General features: G+C 32.7%; 1 protein-coding gene and 1 pseudogene across 1 annotated transcript; both read right to left on the bottom strand.

The window, feature by feature from the left end:
* Positions 1 to 12,494, bottom strand: part of LOC130976931 (aquaporin TIP1-3-like) — a 28,418-nt pseudogene extending 15,924 nt beyond the window's left edge.
* Positions 12,495 to 13,331: 837 nt separating this feature from the next.
* Positions 13,332 to 22,471, bottom strand: LOC130976509 (ABC transporter B family member 20-like). The gene is made up of 11 exons (XM_057901387.1): positions 21,735 to 22,471; positions 19,987 to 20,041; positions 19,681 to 19,856; positions 19,372 to 19,576; positions 18,770 to 19,025; positions 18,371 to 18,681; positions 18,038 to 18,258; positions 17,590 to 17,930; positions 16,325 to 17,112; positions 15,995 to 16,236; positions 13,332 to 15,277 (listed from the first exon to the last, which is right to left on the bottom strand). The coding sequence occupies exons 1-11, from the start codon at positions 22,107 to 22,109 to the stop codon at positions 14,048 to 14,050; spliced, it is 4,200 nt and encodes a 1,399-aa protein (XP_057757370.1). The 5' UTR covers positions 22,110 to 22,471; the 3' UTR covers positions 13,332 to 14,047.
* Positions 22,472 to 23,088: the final 617 nt, after the last annotated feature.

Genomic DNA, 23,088 nt, shown 5'->3' with positions numbered 1-23,088 from the left:
TATGTATGTAATAACTCACCGTAGACATAAAAAAAAATCATAAACTTATTCAAAAGATCACACAGAATGCAGGAACGTAGAAGATTTGAAATAATTGATAAAGAAAAAGCGAGAATAGTGCGAGGGAGAGATATAGCAACAGAACAAGGAAAATAAGAACAAGCAAGTTTTTTAAGAAATTGCTCCTAGTTATAACTGCAGTAAGTATCGATATCTACCTATTTATTTTTCTTCGTTCATTTTTTAATTTTATTTCTTGTAGACTGAATTACCTTGAGTTATGTAGATGTGAATAAGATGTTTAATTTATACAAAATATTTATTTCTTAAAAAATGATTGTTTCAAAATTCTTTTAATTTGATATAACTAGTGCATCGACCCGTGCGTTGCACGGGGTCGGGGATGGCACAAAAATAATAATAAAATATTAGATATATTATATATAATTAAAACACAAAGGTAACTTAAATAATAAAAAATTATTAACTAATATATAATAATTAATTTTTATAATACATAAATTATTTTTTATAATAATTTAATTTACATAATTTTATAATGATAGACTATTAAAAATAAAAAAAATACTAAGATTTTATGTTTTTTTAAACGTATCTTATATTATTCTCAGTTAATTTGTTCTTGCTTTAAACTCTAAGCATTTAGTTTTAAAATTTATATTACCTGAACTCTATTATTAAATACAAAAAAATAAATTTTATAGTGATATAAATTATCTATTCATTTTTAAATTTTTAATAATAGAATGATCAATTTGTATATCAAAAATATATTAGAAAAATAAGTCTTTCAACTATTATTTAGGGTGTAGTATTCAAATCAACTAAGCAAAGAAAAATCCAACATCCCTCGTTAACATTAAGTATCTTATCATTTTCTTATTAAATCATGTTCTTGTAGCATCCAACTCATGTCATTTTTCTTATTAAATCATATTTTCGTAGCATCCACAACAAATAGATCCTGAAATATGCGTAAGGCTAGCTAATTATTTTATTTTTCAAAAATTCGCATCTCCCAATTTATATGTTCCTTGGTTTTTATGAGTTTATCCATTCAGTTATATTCTTGTTATTTAACACTAACTTCAAATAATCAATTTTGGCATGTACAACATTTACTAATAAATTTGTAGTATATTTTCATTAACTTTTTCTTGTACTATATTTTCCATCATGCACACCACTTTACTTTTTATTTTAGACTACTTATCTTCATTGACATTATCCTTTTAGCACCTAATAATGCAAAATATTCAAATCAAAATATGAAGCAAGATACTATTTTATTGAAACCATCCATAATAATTATTGTAGGGAGCCAAAACTGAAAAGTGCTTAGGGGCCAATGAAGATATTATCATACATACATAATGGCAGCACCAATGAAGGGGCCAATTGATATGATTAGGGGGGAAAAAGTGATTGGTAAGGACAATTTTGATTTCTGTTTTCAGTTTCTCAAATAATAGGGCTTCAAGATAGTATATACCTATTAAACTAGATATGTCATACTCATAAAATATGAAAGCAGAAGTATTATATGATTATTAGCATCAGATACTATTATAAAAAGGAGTTCATCACCAATTTTAAAGTATTTGTGCATGATAGATGAACATGAATGCTTGGTTATTACCATTCCTCCAGTAGCAGACCTGAGAAGAATGCAAGCAAGAACTGAACCAAGCAACTGTGCAATTCAATACAAAATGCTCCTCAAAAGGGTTATGTTTCCTCCAATGAAAACACCAAAAGTAACAGACAGCCACAATAAGACCAAATGCATGGGACAGATTCAGGTTATAATTGATTGAACCTTACTGTGTAAGAGTATTATATTAATAGTGTATAAAATTGAACTATAAAGTATAAATTACTCTAAACTACTCTGAAAAGGGGGTTGTATAGACTATAGAGTGCATACTATAAGCCACGCCACAGCCTTCACCAGCAAAAACAAAAATAAGCATTAAGAATTCTGCAAATGCTGCTCTAGTTGCATCAGGCTGAGCAGCCTCTCCAGCAGACCCAATTGCAATTCTTTGGACTGCCATCAATTCACTAATCACAACCAAATTAGTGTGCTTATTTACTTATTTATTTATTTATATATGGTTTGGTTGAAAAGTGAGGAAAAGAAAGGTGTGAGATCTTTGTTTGCTCTTTAAATACAAAAACTAAGGGCCAAAGAAATGGTCAGTAAGACTATGATGTATTATGAAAGCATGGAGCCTACAATGACTATGAGAGTGAGGTGGTTCATAGAGACACTTATAACTGACTTGGTCATAGTGTTGCCATGTTTTGTGGCTGTGATGAAGAATCAAAGTTATCACAGATAGATTAGAAGGGTATCATTTAGATTTAATGATGACTATGCTTTATTTTCATTTTCATTTTCAGTCAGCATACTTAGTCAGAAAGTGACTGTGCTGGCTCGCCTCACAATTTTGTTAACATCAAAGCATGATTAATTTCTTTAAATACTTTTTTAACATAATCATTGGTAATCATTGGTAATCACAGATTCAAAAATATAAAACAAAATTACAGTTAACAATAAGTTCATCCATCATCCACGGTTGAGTTAAGGAGAGTGAAAAAGTAGTGACCTCAGCAGAACTAGTGTGTTGATTCCACCCTGTCGCTAGAGAAATCAAATCAATTGTTACTATCGGCTCTCATATCACTTGTTGAATCATACCGTGAAGGAGTTCTCAACCACCAGAAACTAGTCATTGCAGCTAGAAGAAGAAGACGAATTACTAGTGAAGGTTCTGCAATGCCTAAACAAACTCCAAAAGCTAAAGCTAATTATGATGCAGAACGTTGTGTTCCCCAAAAGTCTTACCAAGATTACCTTGTGTTCTTCCCTGTATCCATGTTTGAGGACAAGCTCATCCATTACTAAGCAAGCTTCCTCAATTTTTTGTATGCTTCTTTGTGTTTCCTGATTATCATTTATATATTTTTATTACCAATATTGTTTGACTTTCCTGGTTTTCTCTCCCCCATAATGATTCTCATTCTTTCTTAAATCAACTACATATTGCTTGTTACACAAAAAAATAATCAATAATCACATATTTCAATTAATAAATGAATGAATGCATGCACTACACATAGATTATTAAGATCAAAATGCATTCGTCGTATGGTTTGCAAACAAAAAATGTGTCTACATAATCATTATATATTTTAGGGTTTCCCGTGCGATTTGTTAGACCAAGCAATAAACTTCACGAGTTTCAAATGCTCTACCTTTGCGAAATTTGTTAGTCCCATCCCATCAACCATGATCATTTGCTCTAGCTTGATGCATTCTGTTACTCGCATCACAATAAACTAGTTGCTCTAAGTGAGGCCATAATTCCAAGAAGCTAAGTAGAATAAGAAATTCATGTTGTAAAACAAAGTAAAATGTTTCCTTCTTAACTCTATTACATCAAAATAGAACCTAAACTACCACTAAAAAGATGAACAGTTTTATTCACTACTTATTAACATTGATTAAGGAAAGAAAAGGTTTTCCCTAGTAGACACTGCTTGAAAGGGATTCATGAGCATCATCACCAACTAACGAAGATATTATCATACATAATGGCAGCAAACACCCAATGATGAAGACTCCATGACCAATTAATATTAAAATAAAATACTTAATTAAAATATAAAAAATATTATTAGTATTATTTATTAATAATTTAAGTAATTGTTTATTTATACAAATAAATAAGTAATAAATAAAATTTTTTTTATTTACTATGACTATAATTATAATTCCATAAAAAATATTTGTATATTTGTTATATCATCAAAATAGGTTAGATGTTATTTATTCTAATGAACTAGAATGAGACTCGCGCGATATGCGGGGCAGTAAATTAATGATAGTATATAATAAATATTAAAAATTGTTATGTTTTGTAGAAATAAATTAAATATATGTAAATTAAAGATAAATTTAAAAGGTGTTTTATTTAAAATAATTTATAGTACAAAAAAATTTGGATGTTGGAGTCGTAAAGAGTGACATTTTTATTTGATGGTTTGATTTTTGCATTTGTTTTAGTTGGTGGTTTGAAGTAGTTGTACCCAATAATTTTTTTGCTTCGCCATCAAATAGTACAAAAGTTGTTGTAACACTTTGATCTGGAACCTTTAATTGAATTCTAAACCTAAAATAAATATTGGATTAGTAAATAATAATTTGATAGATGAAATTATGAAAAGTATATAGAGTTACCTTATTGTTGGATATTGTGGGATATTGTGGTGTTTGATTACATGTGCCATAAATATCGTTGTTTCTTTTTTTTATACGATTTCTTCCGACATTTTTCACATTCAACATAGTTCCATCCAAATTTGTCATCAATTTTGTTTATAGTTGTTAAAATTGTGAAGATCTTTTCCTATTCTAATATTCAATTTATGTTATTATTAGGTATATGGTATTTGAGTAAGTATGAATATATGACGCATGTTGTGAGTTTTTTTTGTCATACCTTCTCATTGCATGACAGGAATTTGAATACTTGTAACGTAAAATTTATTATGATTAATAATATTATTATGACATTTGTAATATGGATGTTTATTATATTTAGTGAGTTATTTATAAAAATTAATAAATTAATTATTGGGGTTATAAATTTATTGTATTGTTTATAACGGTAAGATATAATAAATATAGGAATATGAATTCAATGTATTTGTAGGTTACAAATTTATTGTATTGTATTTTTTAGTTTTTTATTTGTATATTTTATTTTTTGTTGATTTGGAAATAATAGTTGATTTGGCAAGAATTGAGTGGTTGATTTTAAAATTTTGTCAAATAAGCGATATTACTGACATGACATTAGTAGAAGGAAAAAAATTTCTTACAAATAATATAAGTAAATTTATCTATCTATTTTTATATATTAAGAATAAATAGATAGATTGAACTTTGCAAATATATTAAAACACAAAATATTTTTATTTTTTAAAGTAAGAATTTTAATATTGAAATATGAGTGTATTAAGGGAAATTAGTTGCTAGTAGTCCGTTTATAGTATGGGTTTAGTTAATACAGCCGTTAGATTAGCTAAATAATGAAGAAAGAGTTTGTCATATTTGTTGTTACATTTAGAGTTAGTTTGGATTGGCTTTTGAAAAATGTATTTTTTTTGTCTTTTTAAAAAAAGAAAAGGGTAAATCGATCTCTGTTTTCATGGTTTACTAATATTTAAATCTTTAAAGATTTAAAAATATATTTATTAAGTCCTTGACCTCTTTAAAATTTGAACACATCTATTCTTAGATTTAATTTATTCCTTTTTAAAATTTTTCTCACGTGTGCATCTATACAACCATATCAACTAGGTTAGTATAATGGGGTCATGTTTGAATTTTCTATTGGATTTGACAGACCCAAATAAACATGAGGAATTTATTTGTTCAGATTTTAAAAAAGTTAGGGATTTAAATATATTTTCAAATTTTTTAAAACTTAAATGTTTGCGGATAAAAGGTCAAAGACCTATTTATCCTTTTCTCTCTTAAAAAACATCTTTTAAAAAACAAAAGTATATATATAGTATTTAATTATTTTAATACTCTATATATATATATATATATATATATATATATATATATATATATATATATATATATATATATATAATTCATCAAACTTTTAATTAAATTTGTATTATTTAAAAGTTTGTGATAATTAGATACATATTTTAAATTAATTTTTTAATTAAATCTTTACTAATATTTTTTTAAAAAAAATTAAAATATTTATTATATTCCGCAATTTACGCTAATCAAACCTTCAAACAAATATTTCAAATATATTTTGTATTTTTAACAAAATATTTAACTTAAAAATTTAATTATAAAATTTTAAATTATAAAAATTTAATTAAAGATTTAATAAAATTATAAATACAAATAAATAAACCAATAATAATTTATAATTAAAAACTCGAAAAGTGTAATAAACAACCAATATATAATAATGAGAAAGTTTAGGAGATCAGCACTTTTATTAAAATTTGGTTAGCAATTATTCAATAAAAAAAATGAATAATTCTACGTTATTCAATAAAATATCACATTATTAAAAATACCAATAATAACTAATTAATTACTATAAATAATAAAATTTACTGAGTTCCTAATATTCCTCATGTATAATAGCTAGGTATATATAAGAACGCCGAGTCAACTAACAAGTCTTCACGCATAACACTTCCAACCTCCATCATCGGTGAACCACAACTCCATATTCTGAAATCTTAAAAAAAAAAGGTGATGTCTAAATCTAGTTTCTACATGTTCTGATCTAGTATTCTAGTAGTATACATATGTAACGTATTGCTATCTAGTGCATACTTCTTTTATTTTTTTTATTCTTTTTCTCATAATGCATGAAAAATATACTACATTGTGTTGAATAGATGTGATTAACTATAGTAGTAGATCGGATCAAATTATATATCTGTATTTATGTTGGAAAAGTATGAGAAGTTAATGGAATATTTGTACAATGTGTACAATAGAAATTTATAGAATATTAGAGATATAACCATTAGTGTTATCTTTTTTTATCAGCGGAAGCTTTTGAAATGAGTGGTATCATGACATGGTATTAAAGCGCTAGATCCAAAAGATCAAAAGTTCGATCTTTAGTGAATTTTTTATAACTCAATAGCCCATGGTTGACCGTTACGGTCTACGGTTACTCATACTACGAAGGTTTTCTCCTCACGTATCCGTGAATCCCAGTTTGGTGAGTATCTGATAACTTTTTCTTAGATATTTAATCCAGTGATTCTTACAACTTTGTGCATACATATTTAATTATGTTTGTGAGTTTTTTCATTCAAGTCTCCAAAATAATTAAATAAATAACATTTTTTCATAAGATGTTTAAATGATATTTTTTTTCATCTATTTATAAAATATACGTACGTGTCTAAAATAACATATATTTTAATTTATTTGATCAAAATATCTTTCAATAATTATTATAATTATATATCTAATAATATGAAATATATATTATTATTGTAATAAACTTTATTTATTTTTAATATTTTATCATTCAAAGGTAAACTAGCTTAGTTTCACCACTCCTTCCATGGTCCCTTATTTCTTTTTCTTCTTTTAAAAGATATATTGAAAGATATTTTGTTCGAATGTATTAGAGTATATGTTATTTTAATATTATAAGAAAGAGAAATATAAATTTTATAAATAAAGAATAAAAAGATATTGGTTAGACATATCATAAAAGAGAGGTGTTATTTAAAGAAAACACATCGAATATTTATAATATTATTATTATAAACTATAAAGTAATTATAGTTACGTTGTAGACAGAATTAAACATGATATATTTGAAAAAAAAAAGTGATAATAATTGGTAATGTTGAAGTTTGATGATGGACTTTTTTTTCTTTTGAATGCTGATGGGTGTTTTTTGTCTGTGACTTTTGTAGAGTAGTGATAATTTTATAATGTTACGTTTTTTAATTTAAGTACATCCTATCTTTGATTTGGCCGCCTTATTTTTTTTTCTCCATCATACCGAAAATATTGATATTTAAATTATAATTATTTATATAAATGATATAAAATGCTATAAATTTCAAAATATCGTCCTTATTATTAAATATTCTCACATCATCTCGTTAATTTATTTTCATGTCAAATAAGAAAATGAAATTGAATGACATTGGTTATTAATTATAATTAACACCCACCATAATATATGTTTGTTTTTATTTAGTATTTATATTTTATTCATTTCCTTTCTCATGCATGATTCTTTCTTAACAAACACTTAATTAACAAAATTCTTTGAGTATATACCCATTTTGGTCCTCAAAGAATTTCAGACTGAACACTTTACTCCCCAACTAAAATTAATTACTCGATTGGTCCCTAACAATTAATTCCGTCAGTCACTTAGGTCCTTTACTCCGTTAACTCTAACGGAGGACAAAATAGTCCTTGACAACTCTAACAGGGGACAAAATGGTCCCTAACAACTCTAACAAGGGACAAATGATCCCTGACCCCTTTATTCGAAAACGACACTATTCTTCTCCAATTTTTTTCATATCTCGCATAACCCTAACATTCATACTCTCCTTCTTCACCTTCACAGTCTTCTTTTCCATCTTTTCCTTCCTCCTCTTTAAGTCCAAGATTAAGCCATGGTGTAATTGTCACACGTGTCGCTCCTACCTCAACATGTCATGGACCACACACTTCCTAAATCTTTGTGACTCGTACATCCACCCTCTCTACACTTCACGCACCAAAAACATCCACTTCCACGTCTTCGATAACATCACCTCCAACCCCGACATGTCTACGACATCCTCAAGACCAAGTTCCACAACTACTCCAAGGGTACACCTTTCTCCACTCTCCGACAAGCAATATAGATTGTTGGACATTAGGACATCATGAGAAGATTCTCCTTCGACATCATATGCAAATTCTCATTTGAAATAGACACCGAATGCTTCATTCCTTCTTTTCCAGAGTCCAAGTTGGCAGACATCTTTGACCTCACATCCAAGCTATCAGTACAACGAGTAATGTCGCCGTTGCCGCTTATATGAAAACTGAAGCGATTACTGAACATTGGTTCAGAGAAGAAGTTGAAGGAAGCGATCGGAGTGGTGGACAATGTGGTCATGGTGATGATAGGGCAGAGGAGGAGGAAGATGGCAACGACGACGACGGATCTTAACAAATCAGACTTGCTGTCAAGATTCATGGGATCCCTCGAAGATGATAACTAGTTGAGAGACATACGCATTAATTTCCTGAATATGAATTGGTTGAGAACAAGTTGAGGATTTTTTTCTTATGAACATTAAATTTATAGAGTGTGCATTGTGTAGTTTGAAGTTACAGTGTTAGACTGCTAGTGTTATGCGAGATATGATGGAAATCGGGAGAGAACAGTGTCGTTTCTGAACAGAGGAGATCAGGGACCATTTTGTCCCCTGTTAGAGTTGTCAGGGACTATTTTGTCCTCCGTTAGAGTTAACGGAGTAAAGGACCTAAGTGACTGACGGAATTAATTGTTAGGGACCAATCGAGTAATTAATTTTAGTTGGGGACTAAAGTGTCCAGTCTGAAATTCTTTGAGGACCAAAATGGGTATATACTCAAATTCTTTTAATTTTTTTATAGGATCAGAAAATAAAAAATGGTTGACAATGTTGTTACTTTTTACACTGGACAACTTGTCACGGCTTCTTGTTAGTGAAGTGACTTTGCTTTCGGGCGTAGAAGATCAAGGTCCCTAAGTGATGAAGTGAAGTTCATGAACATCTTTATCAAGAGTTCTGAGGGAAAGCCCGAAATAGCAAGCTAAAGACGAGTAAACTAATTTGCTTAAGAGCTCGTAAATCTATAGGTGATTTGTTGTATGTACAGCTTCATAGTATTGTTCAGCTTAAATTGAAAAAAAAATTGAAATAGGAGTACATCAGGAGTACATAATATAAAATGTAATAACTCAACAAAAAATTACAATAAATAAACCTATATCTGTTATTGATCAAAAAATAATCTAAGTAATACAAAGAAGCAGAAACATAATGAGCAAGAGCTTCCGTAGTAAAGACTATGTGATGATGCTCCATGACGTATTTACAACATCAAGAGAATGATCGATGAGATCTATCAAAATAAGTCTAAATATGATATCCAACAAGGCGATTTTAAAAGTCATACTGAAAATGAAGAATTTACAAAAGACTCATTGATTGCGAGAAAGAAAGAAGTGGAAGAAGGGGAGGTAGTAAGCTTAGAACATGACTCCACTGAGGTGATTAGCCAACTTGAGAGAGGAGATTTGAGTCGTAGAGTTGTTTGCATATTAGGCATGGATGGTTTGGAAAAGACTACTCTTGCTCCAAAGATTTACAACAGCAATAAGATCAAGAGCATGTTCCCGTGTCATGTCTGGAATTTTGTGTCTTAACAATTATAGAGCACAAAAATTATTACGAGTCTTTTGAAGTTTTTGGGGTTATCCACAGAGGAGTATAAAAATTTAACTAATAAAGAGAAAATAAAAAAAAGTCAAAAAATGCACGAGTGAAAAGAAAAACCTCGTAGTGCTAGAGAAAACTCAAGTGTGGGATGAGTTGCAATGAGTCTTTCCTGATGATAACGCGGCGGTAGAAACACACGTGTCGAGGATATTTCTCATTATACAAGAGCAACCTTCCTTCACATACAGATTCCCATTTCTTGATGAAACTCAAAGTTGGGAACTGTAAGAAGGTGTTTTACAAAGAAAAATGTCCTCATGAACTTAACCTCTTGGCAGAAAAATGGCTGAAGCCTATAAAAGTTTATTAAAATGTGAATATTATTAGTATTCTTAGTACTCCCTGTTTTATTGGATATTGTGTGACATTAATACATCACGATTGTATAATAGAATATGAAGAGATACCTATTAAGAACGGACTCAAAGGGAGTAAGTAGTAGCCTTGTCCCCAATAAATTTTAAAAGCTCATATACTATTATAATAGATGTATTGTATAAAGTAAAATTTAATAGCGTAGTGATAATAAAAAATGTTACTATTCTTTATATACTAGGGTTTAAATTTCTCTACGTATATTTATATTATTTATATTTTTTATTTAATTTAGAGTTTTTTTACATTTTTTTAAAGATTAATTTTAACATTTATAATTATATAAAAATATTTTAATATTATTTATGATAATATTATTTTTTTCTAATTTTATTTAGTTGCTTTTTTATTATTTTTTAATTAATTTTTACCTCTATTATTATATAAAAATACTTTAATATATTTTGAATTCACTTAACAAAATTGTTAGTGCAATTAACTTATATTATTTTATGTTATATTTTTTTAGGTTTAATTACTCTATTGGTCCTTATAGTTTTGCAAAATTTTCAATTAGATTTCTATACTTTTTTTCCTTTTAATTGGATTCCTACACCAATTTTTTTTTCAATTAGGTCCCTCTTGTTAGTAATTGGCTTAATTTTATAGGGATTTAACTTAAAAAAAATTGGTGTAGGAATCCAAATAAAAGGAAAAAAAGTGTAAGGATCTAATTAAAAAAAATTGGTGCCAGGACTCAATTAAAAAGAAAAAAGTACAGGGACCTAATTAAAAATTTCGCGAAACTATAGGGACCAACAGAGTAATTAAACATATTTTTTAATGATATAATTCATATAAAACATAAAAATAACTTACTGTCACATAAATACTTAATAAAGTAAATTAATTAACAAAATATTTAAAAATATATAATTTTATATTTTATTAGATATAAAACCATAAAAAATTATGAAAAAATTATAAAAACCGAGATAATTCTTTTATTTTTGACAAGTATTTATTAATTTTTTTAATTAAAAAACTAATTATAATTATATCTATTATTAAATATATAGCATTATATTTGATTATACAATATTTTAATTTTTGACCCTCCACTCTTAGATTTTTAGATCCGTCCTGGTAGCTAATATATTTTCTTTTTTTGTCTTTTTTTTAGCTATATATAGTTGTATCTGTGATTGTCTCCACTAATTCAATTGACACATTTTTCTCTTTTTTAGCTTGCATAGTAGAATCTTCATTTTTTCACTAAGAAATCTGCAGCTCAACAGATTTTGAAGTATTTGTGCATGATAGATGAACATGAATGATTGGTTATTACCATTCCTCCAGTAGCAAACTTGAGAAGAATGCAAGCAAGAACCGGACCAAGCAACTGTCCAATCCAATACAAAATGCTCCTCAAAAGGGTTATGTTTCCTCCAATGAAGGCACCAAAAGTAACAGCAGGGTTCACATGGCCACCAGAAATGTTTGCACCAACAGAGACAGCCACAATAAGACCAAATGCATGGGACAATGATGCAGCTATCAGACCAGATGGTGTTGCTGGTCAATTGTTTGTAAGTTTATCTGCCAAAAAGTAACCAAAATGTTACTTATTTCACATTTCACTAGTATCCTAAAATTCTCAAACTACTTTGCCTTTTCTAATAATTAGCCTTAAATGTGGACTAGATTCTGGTTATTAATTGATTGAACCTTAGTGTGTAAGAGTATTACATTAATAGTGTATAAAATTGAACTATAAAGTATAAATTATTCTAAACTATTCTTTTAACTATCTATTATAATAAATAATTGTCAACTATAACTTTTCTTTTTCACTTATTTTCATTTGCTGATGACCCTTTCAGTGCATGTAAATTAATCTAAACATTTATAAACTAAAAAGGGGGTTGTATAGAGTGCATACTATAAGCCATGCCAGAGACTTCACCAGCAAAAACAAAAATAAGCAATGAGAAGAATTCTGCAAATGCTGCTCTAATTGCATCAGGCTGAGCAGCCTCTCCAGGAGACCCAATTGCAATTCTTTGGACTGCCATCAATTCACTAATCACAACCAAATTAGTGTGCTTATTTACTTTATTTATTTATTTATATATGGTTTGGTTGAAAAGTGAGGAAAAGAAAGGTGTGAGATCTTTGTTTGCTCTTTAAATACAAAAACTAAGGGCCAAAGAAATGGTCAGTAAGACTATGATGTATTACGAAAGCATGGAGCCTACAATGACTATGAGAGTGAGGTGGTTCATGGAGACACTTAAAGGTGACTTGGTCATAGTGTTGCCATGTTTTGTGGCTGTGATGAAGGATCAAAGTTATCACAGATAGATTAGAAGGGTATAATTTAGATTTAATGATGGCTATGCTTTATTTTCATTTTCATTTTCATTTTCAGTCGGTATACTTTGTGAGAAAGTGACTGTGCTGGCTAGCCTCAAAATTTTGTTGAGATCAAAGCATGATTAATTTCTTTAAATACTTTTTTAACATAATCAATGGTAATCAATAAAAATATGTTTCTGACGACATTTAGTAAGTTTATAAAATATATACTGATAGAATAACTATTTTTTAGTAGTTATCATAAATATTCATTTTTTTACATCATATATGGTGTACCTTAAGTTTAATTCATTTATAGAAAATTTCATAATAATGTTTAAAAGGGATTGAAAAATCATGGGCTTCACCCGTAGACAATTATCAAAAATATTTTTAATATCGAAATACTTAATTCAACATCAGATAATCGTTGTAGTGTATATAAATATCAAAAGAAGCTCGAGTTAAAACTTGGCAAAGAGAAGAAAAATGAAATACGGATTTGTTTGAAGAGAACTAAAATTCTTGTAACGTAACGTGGAAACGACAGAAGATATTCTAAGCACCTGCTTCATAGGATTGAGTATGCAAAGCAGATCATGAAATGGGACATTTAGTGCACTGACCTGTCTTATCTATTTCAGTATTTCTACAATTGAAGCTTGTGTTTACAATTGAAACCAAAATGAAAAGAACACACATTGAATTCAAGCAGCAAAACTAATTCCTTCTAAACTGTCATTGTATATATACAGAGGTTACATCTTTTGGATTCTCAATTTTCTACAATTTTCACAGATTCAAAAATATAAAACAAAATTACAGTTAACAATAAGTTCATCCATCATCCACGGTTGAGTTAAGGAGAGTGAAAAAGTAGTGACCTCAGCAGAAATAGTGTGTTGATTCCACCCTCTCTCTAGAGAAACCAAATCAATACCATGGATACATTACACCTTCGTTCTAAGTTTCATGCTTCCAAAAGAATCCAACCACCCAAATCCACAAACCAACCAAACTCCAAAAATCCTATCTTTAATTCCTACACATCCTATATCCCTAATACAGTATTCTCTTCCTATGCCTAACAGTGCTGTGTGCTAACCCGAGCTCCATTTCGGCCGTCGACCCACAACTTCCACCTGACATTCTCGGAAAATCCATCAGGTGCAAGAGTCCCCAGGGATTCAACCTCAAGCAGAAAATGAAATTATGCTCGATAACCAAACATTAGTAGCAACACAAGTTACTCACATCACATTGTTCCAGTCTAAACAAGCCGATGCTGACGCAAAGCCTTACCAAAATGAGGTTGCATCAATCGGACATACAGACCATTCTTAGCCATCAATGAATCATGAGTCCCCTCCTCCACTATCCGTCCCCCATTAAGCACTACGATATTGTCCACATGCCTCATCATTGCAGCCCTATGCGCAATTAAAATGGTGGTCTTGTTCCCCATTATTAGTGTGTCTAGAGCTTCTTGCACCACCCGGCTTGACTCGGATTCAATTGATGAGCTTGCTTCATCCAACAACAAGATAGGTGCATTTTTCAGCACAACCCTCGCAATTGCAATTCTCTGTTTTTGTCCAGGAGTTAAGTCAACACCTCGCATCCCAACGTGAGTGTCATAACCATGAGGCAAGCTGCTAATAAAGTGATGGGCATTTGCTATTCTTGCAGCCTCTTTCATCTCAGCTTCACTGGCATTGTGCCTTGCATATATGATGTTTTCCCTTATGGTTGTTGAGAAGATAATAGGTTCCTGCTGAACCAGACCAAGGTGGCTCCTCAGCCATCTCAGGTTGTATACCTTTAAATCCCTTCCATCAAGTAAAACTTGGCCAGAAACTGGATCATAAAACCTCTCAATCAAAGATATAATAGTGCTCTTTCCTGACCCAGAAACTCCCACAATAGCAACCGTTTGCCCACCATTGACTTTGAGACTAAAATTGCTCAATACCAAAACTTCTGGACGAGTTGGGTAACAGAAATCAACATTTTTTAACTCAATTCTACCATGTACATTGGGTGGCTTCAATGCTGAGCTATCATCAGGATCAATTTTAGGCACACGATCTATGATATCAAACACTGATATGAGAGACTTCCGTCGTTTAAGGATGTAAGGAGCCAATCCAAAAGGCTCTACAAGCGCAAATGTTGCAAATGAGAAAACCATATACTCCTTGAGTGCAGTAGATAGTTGCACATAACCATGTTTTACACATCTCCCAGTGTACCAAAGTAGAAGGGCATTACAAGCAAAAAGTAGGAACTGTGAAAAGCCAAATGCAAAACCGATTGCCATCCCATGAAGAAAGCTCTTCCTAAATATTTTCTTCAACTGCAGCCTATAAAGTTCCATTACCTTATTACCAGCACAAAATGCAACAACAGTGTAAATGTTTCTAACTGCATCTTCAAGAACCAAAGATGCCTTTCTATGCATTTCCTGTATGCCCCTTGAAAATCCAGCAAGCCACATCTTCTGCAATATCCAAAACAGGCTGTTCTTTAGTTGTATGTTTTGAAAAAATTAAAGCAGATAAACTACCATGCTATTATTCTTAGACAGCTTTATTAAATTTATAGGGTTTCGCTATCTTGTACCCTAAGAGCACATGTTAAGAACACCATAAAAAAATGTTTAACTAAAAGTTATTGAATATATAACTTTTTTTTACATTTCCAATACATCCTGTTGGACCTCTAACTTTTCCAGAGAAGGTCCATCAACTAGCAAAAACAAATTAATATTCATCAAGGTTAAAATAAAAAATCAATCAAGACTGACAATGAACTCAACCACACAAGTGTAAAATGTAAACTACCACTCAACCATGTAAAACATCGATGCTGCAATGAATAAATGCAACAAATTGGTTCAAATTGGATTGGATTTGAATACCTGACACAGTTCATACATTTATACCTATTATTACTATTAGCCACTCAAATATTATAAACCTAGTTTGTAAAGAATGAACCGAATGGAAAAAAAATAGAGGCCATCAGCACAATTTGAGACCAGAATCTATAGATCATGTTTCATTCATATGAAATTTGTGATTAATTTTCTATAAATTATAAAATACCAAAATCACTGAATTTCATTAGAGGAAATATTTGCAAAGATACCATTGACATGATGGAAGTTCAAACCAACCATTGAGAGATATATTTGAAAAAAAGTGCAAGTGAATACCTGGGCAATTGCAGCAACACAGAGAATTGGAAGGGTTGCAAAAGCCACAAGTGCTAACCGCCAGTGCAGCAAGGCACCAATTAGAAGACCAACAATAATTGCAGCACTGTCCTGAATAAATATAGACAGCCTATTGCTAAAAGCAGCTCGTACAAAAGTAGCATCATTGGCCAATCGCATGGATAAATTGTCAGCACTGTTTTCCTCATCATCAAACCACCCAACTTCATTGCGAAGCATGGCTGCCATATAATAGAAACAGGTTAAGTACTGCTCATAATTCCAGATTTTTAAAACAGGAAAATAAGGCATAGAGGAGGATTAGTGCACCTGAGAACATCATTCTCCTAACCCTTTCCGTCATTTTCTCCCCCATGATACCAAAGTAGAAATGCTGTAAAAAGTTGGCAATTACTGTCACAATACCCATGCAGCCAATGGCCAAACACCACTTGTTTACCTCCCATCGCAAGTGATGATCTTTATCAATATTATAGTAAGCTGTCACCACAAGGCCAATCACATAAGCAAGAAGAGGATTGAAAGAACCAAAAATAGCAGCACCTATGCTTCCTAACACAGCATAAAGCCACTCAGCGAAGCTAAGCTCAGCAAGCTTCCTAAGTGATGGTGGTTTTTGATGCCTTGTATCCTTCAATTTTCTCTTTTCAGCCGAAAGATCATCAGAGTAACTCTGCGTTCTACTAAAAGTCTGCGAATGAGAGCGTTCACTCTTGGGATCAGATGTTAAAAGGGGAGAAACAGGAGATTCTGGGTCAGAACCATTTGATTTTTGACGATGCAGAGACTGCACATCAAGCTTAGGTAACTCTGGAAGTCTCATCTCAAAACTATCCTGCCTTCTTATTGATGGCTCCTTATCTGCTCCATCAAGAGCCTGACCATTTTCCACCATCTTCTCAGGTGGTGGGCTCCGGGCCTTTGGAGATTCAAGCAAGTTAAAGCTTCCATCTGGAGGGCGGGATACATTAGATACTCTTTGAAGAGAAGGTGACTTCAACATTTTAGGGGAGGATGGTTCTTTGAAGCTATGACTTGCTGAAGAATCCTTCTCAATTTGAAACACTGCAGTCTCCTTGTAATTTCGAACAGGCATCCTGGATTATTATTTTGGAAAAAATAGTGAGCATGATACATACCTGCTGGGAAATTTTGCACAACATTCAAAATATAAAATATTAAATATTGCAGTTCAGCAGTAGTTGAATGCACTAAAGATGAAAAATGATTAGGAGTCCTAACTTGTCTTCCTAATTTCTAAATAAAGAAAGTTTTGAATTTTTATCTTTTTTACCTTTTCAAGAAATAACATTTATATTTGAATTCTTATTCATTTAAGTATTAGGAGGATGAATTAGGACTCTCAATCATTACTCTATCACTATTGTTAGTTTGCCATCGTAATAAAATCATTTTCTTAACTAACTCCAGCCATTACTATCGCGTATTAAATTTTGGAAAACAAATAAAAGTGCAATCTAGTGCAAAGCATCCCACATTACGCAGGGTCTGGAAAATATATAAATAAATAATGCATGTCAAAGGAAGGAGGATGATTTGTTCTAGTATTGGACCTCTTGGGAAGTTTTGCTGCCTCTTCACATCGAAGAAGCTCTGCATATAAGCCATCCAAGGACAATAATTCATCATGAGTACCCATTTCAACAAGTTGACCTTCCTCCATAACAGCAATATAATCAGCATTCCTTATGAGACTAAGCCGTCGAGCAATTATTATTGTTGAGCGTCCCAACATAAGTAGGTCCAAAGCCCCCTGAACAGCCCTCTCAGCCTCAAAATCAAGACCACCAGTAACCTCATCAAGTAGAAGAATTGATGGATTTAAAAGCACAGCTCTAGCAATAGAAAGTTTTATTTTTTGCTCTTCAGTCAAAGCCAGACCAGCCCTGCCAACCTGAGACAGGTACCCAGGTTTTGGAAATACCACTTGGTCACAAACAAGGAACAAACTGAAAATAAAACACAACAGCCATAGGCATAATCATGTCAATCAAGCCTCACCTGTGTGTAATAACCTTTCTCCAATGAGCTGATAAATGTATGTGCATGAGCTATTTTAGCAGCCTCTTCAATTTGATCCATGGTGGCATCCCTCCCATAAGCAATATTATCTCTTATACTCAAACTAAGCAAAGCAGGCTCCTGGGTGACTAGTCCTATTTGGCTCCTAAGCCATTCAAGTTTCAAGTTCTTGATGTTTTCTCCATCTAGAAGAACTTCCCCTGAACCATGGATCAGTAATTATGATGTCAACTTAAATCTGCAAATGACTAATATATGCTTTTAATGAATAGCAAAAATGCAATTATACAATATCAAAGCTAAAATAATTACCTAATGTAGGATCATAGAAACGCTCCATTAGTGGAATAATACTACTTTTCCCAGAGCCATTTCTGCCAACAAGAGCCACAGCTTTCTTAGCAGGTACACTAAGATAAAATCCACTCAAGATAGGGATTTCAGGACGAGACAGATAGCTGAAATAAACATTCCGAAACTCTATATTTCCTTGCACAGAATCAGGAGTAATGCCGTCATGATCATCAGATGAGGATGACCGGCTTATCATCTCAAATAATCTATAAGCAGCAATTCTCCCCTGATCAAAAGAGTAGAAGTTGGTTGCTGCTTGATTCAATCCCCTTGAGAAAGAAACAAAAGTAAAAAGTTATATGTAAAATGATTAGGATATAAATATAATGAAAATATAAAGTAGGGAATGATGCTCACAAGCCACTTAGAATTACAGCAAACAGGGCTGTTATAATTTCACCACCATGTGCTTTTCCATGTATAACCAAGAACCTTCCAACCCAGAGTTGCAATGCACAAGAACATATTGCAAGCCCATATGTAAATCCAAGACCAAGCCCTTGAACAAGACTTATTAATATACCATATCTAAGAGTAGCTTGCAGTGATGTTGCATAGGAATACTTGGCCAATGTTTCATTTGTGAATGCATACAATGTCCTTACATATGAAACTGCCTGCATCACATGAAACTATCCACACTGAGAACACTTAAAGATAAATTCACCCTTCTTTACTCTTCAAAATGAAAACAATAAAAATAAAGTACCGACAAAAACTGAAGCATATCTGATTTTAAAAACAAAACCATTCATATCCATTTCCTTTCAAACTATAGAAGTGAAGTGAACTTTAAATTCCTCCATGTACAATCAACATATGGATTCAATGGAGACAACTATTTTACTTTTTTGGATAACACTGATATTTGTTAATAGATTCTAACTTCATTACACAAACATCCCCCAAGAGGAGGAAAACATTTTATTCAATATAAAGGCAGAGTTAGATACAAAAACTAGCCTGTTCGGCAATGCTAGCCGCTTCAGCATATGCATCTTGAATATTCTCTGCAAGTCGGTGGAGGAATATATTTGATATTCCTCCAGCAGCAACAATAAACGGACCTGTTGCTAACGTTATCAGAGCAATCTGCCAACAATTTATGAGTCCAATGACAAGACCACTGAAGAACGTAGCCATATTGTGAATATAATTTCCAACCTGTATCATCATCACACACAAATAAAAATATTAAAGAAGACTTATAGAGAATTCTCAGCAAATTAGTTAAAATGAATATGTGCATATGATCAAGGAAGACATACTTTTTCACTAAGGGCAGACTGAATAAGCAGCACATCACTCAATACTTGACTTACAATGTCTCCATTATTTCCGTAAGTATCAAAAAAGCTCATATCTTGATTTAATAACACTTGAACATATTTTGACCTTATGACAGCAGTCTGCCGTTCTCCAGTCAAAATCCAGCAAGAAACCTCTATAACCCAAAACACAGTTTTTTAAAAAAGGAGAGAAGAAAAAAACATTAGTATACTATACAGAAAACTAGAAGGCAGTCTAATGAAACACATTTCTCATATTAAGTTCGATAAACATTTAACTTTTACCAATCCAACCAGCTGCAAAAACTCCCGCGGCAATATAAACAATGGTTAAAGCAAGCTGCATGGGAAACAGAAGAGATAAGTTAGCAGAAGTCCACTGTTGACATCTTCCAAATTGTACACCCCAAGCTCACACAAAACTGAACATAGTTCCTTCATTGAAATTTCCTCTTTTCAAATAAAGACCACAAGAGCACATGATTCAGGAAGCTCGATCAAGGAACAAAACTTCTAGTTAAATGTTTTGTCCAAGAGCGTTCTATTCTTAAGCCAACTCTAACCAGCAAAACAGGACAAGGCTGTTGTTACTTAAGGGTGTTCTAGTAAATTTGTATGGTCTTGGGTTAATTTTGGGGTTCAACACATGTTATTTAGCTGAAATTGGGTCCTACTCCCATTTTGATATCTTTTCTAGAATAGCACGATGTTCAAATCTTCAAAGGATTTGGAATTCATATCTTACCCATGGAGGGTTAAGAGGTATGGGAGGCAGGATGCCCTATTTAGAATAATGTAACAATATAAAGGGATTGTCATTTTTATGAATTATGGCATCTAATTGCACACTTCCAAGTTATGTACCCATGTATGCTATCAAACCCTAGATATGAAGTGTGATGCTAAGACCTCTCCAATAAACCATCCTGCATTTCGTTATTTTTTAAACTTATCCATATCACCTGAAATTGAACTCCTTATCAATTCACCCAGCAAACCCAAATCCGTTAAATCCAAACCATGTTTCCATCCTTATATTCATGAGTTTAGCAAAGTTGATGCACTGTAATTAAATGGTCAGGAAGGTGATATAGAGGGGAGGGCACTTTCAAAGCTCATCCCTTATGTAGGACATTTCACGTGGCAAGCTCCAAAACTCAACCAACTAATGTCAGCTTGTTCCTGTATCAACTTATTGAGTTTAAATTGAACCAGCAGTAGGTGTGAAACTACATATAACACACATACACAAAGACTCAATAATCTGAGGACACTATTTGTGAATTACTATAAAAGGATAGGCAAAAATATCTCAAAATACTAAACAATCTAACCTTATAATGTACAGTTGTATACAGCCTACACACAGTGAAGAACCTCAATAAAAAATTAACTGTGCAATTACCCAATGCTACTTTGCACCAATTCAATGCAACAAGTGTAAATATGAAAATAAGGAGTTTGTGTAGCAGCAGCACCACCAACAAAAAAAAGAAAGAGAAGCGAGAATGAGCAAGGCCATGGAAAACTCAGCATAACCGGATTATTTCCTTGAGCACTTGACTGTCCAATTAATTCCACCAACAATCAGAACCAATGGTCCAATGTTCTAGAGAATCTGGCAAGCAGAAGTTTTCAAGACACCCGGTTTCTTGCCAACATGAAAACAGAAAATATTAATAGTGTACATCAGTTGCACAGCCCCTAGCTAGCCCCCTACCTAATGTTGCTGCAGCAGCAGCAGCAAGAACAACAACAACCACCAAATAGAAGACACAGTTTAATGTATACATAGCCTACTGCTTCAGTATAACTTCCTCAATCAACTTTAACCAAATTATCAGAAGTGAAAACCTACATGCCAAGTCCAGCTAACAACAAAGCCATTCCCCAATTTCAATGAATAAATATTAATTCAAGCTTCAAACACATGTTCACGTTCAACCTCAATTAAAAGCATTATCCGAAAACCAAATTAAGTGAGAGAGGCAGAGAGAGAAATAGGGTTTTGCAGATAGGAAAGACGATCTAACCTCATTGAACCTGTGAAACAGCTCGTGCTTAGGTTCCACCTGCACATGTATGATCTTCGCGAAATAGTGCAGGTAAACGACGAGGGCGGCGCCGTGAGCTGCGGCGGCGACCGAACCAGCAGCCATGAGGAACCAGTCGAACCGGTCAGCGCAGGCGAAGAGCCTCGAGAAAGGAACCGCCGCCGGCGGAGGCTCGACCTCCTCCGGCTCCTCAATCTCCTCATCGACCTCCACCTGCTGCTGCGACGCGGAGGTCTCAGCGCCCGGGTCAAGGTACGGCGACGGAGACTCCGGCGGCTCCGAAACCTCCGAAACCGGCGTCAGAGGTTGCACGTGCGGCGGGGACCAACCGAACAATCCTCTCGAAACCATCATCCGCCTCTCTCCGAAACACAAAAACTCTCAGATCCACGCAAAGGAAAAGGGAAAATCCAAAAAAAAAAAAATCCTTCAAACTTATTTCAGTTTATATATTCTCTTTTTAGTTCTCCTCTTCCGGCGAACGACGTCGTCCTGGCTTTGCCGGCACCGCCGTCGCCGTATTCTTATCGGCCTCCTCAGGTGGCTGTGCCTGGAGGAATGCTCCGTCGATAACGGTTTTTGGGAGAAATATGATAACACGCGAAATTTGTGAACTCTCTCTTTCTCTCTCCTCGTTCTTCTTCTTCTTCTTCTTCTTTTGGGGATTTTTTCCCTTTTCTTCTTTTAGGTTTAACGGTCAAACGCCGGCGTCGATACGCTTAATGAAACGTTTTCTTTTTCATCTTTGCCACCTATTTTTATTAATATTTGTTTTTATAATAATTATTAATTAATTAATTTGTTTTGTTTCATGAGCTTTTCTGTTTTTTCCTTTTTATTTTACTTTTTTTGCTTTTTTGACACATAGATACAGTCATGCAGTGAGTGTGCGTTGCGACGGCGATGTTATGTATGCGGAGCTGGAAAAATTGGACGAGGGATATTTTGGTAAAATTGTAGTCAATGCTGGTGGTTAAGTTGGTGTTGAAATTACGAATGGATTCCGTCGCCAATAATAGGATTGGACTGAAATGAATTTAACGGGACTTTCGTTTAATTACAAAAGTTTCTCTTAAAATCTTTTATTTCAATTTTTGTGGCAATCGACTTCATATAAAGTTGATAATTGAGAATTTGTTAAATAAAAATTTAGTCAAATCAATCAAATCTAGTGTGATAACGGAGCGAATAGGAGCAGGTTTTTGCTCTATCCGATCCCGCCCTGCCGTACAACTAGGGATGGTAATACTACCCGAACCCGCGGGTACCCACCCCTCCCCTACCCGCTCAGGGCGGGTTCTTGGGAGGGGCGGGGTAGAGTCGGGTTTAGGTA

The sequence above is a fragment of the Arachis stenosperma genome, chromosome 4 (assembly GCF_014773155.1).
Source record: "Arachis stenosperma cultivar V10309 chromosome 4, arast.V10309.gnm1.PFL2, whole genome shotgun sequence".
Taxonomy (NCBI): domain Eukaryota; kingdom Viridiplantae; phylum Streptophyta; class Magnoliopsida; order Fabales; family Fabaceae; genus Arachis; species Arachis stenosperma.
The sequence above is the reverse complement of the archived record's forward strand: the minus strand, read 5'-3'. Positions and strand labels throughout refer to the sequence as shown.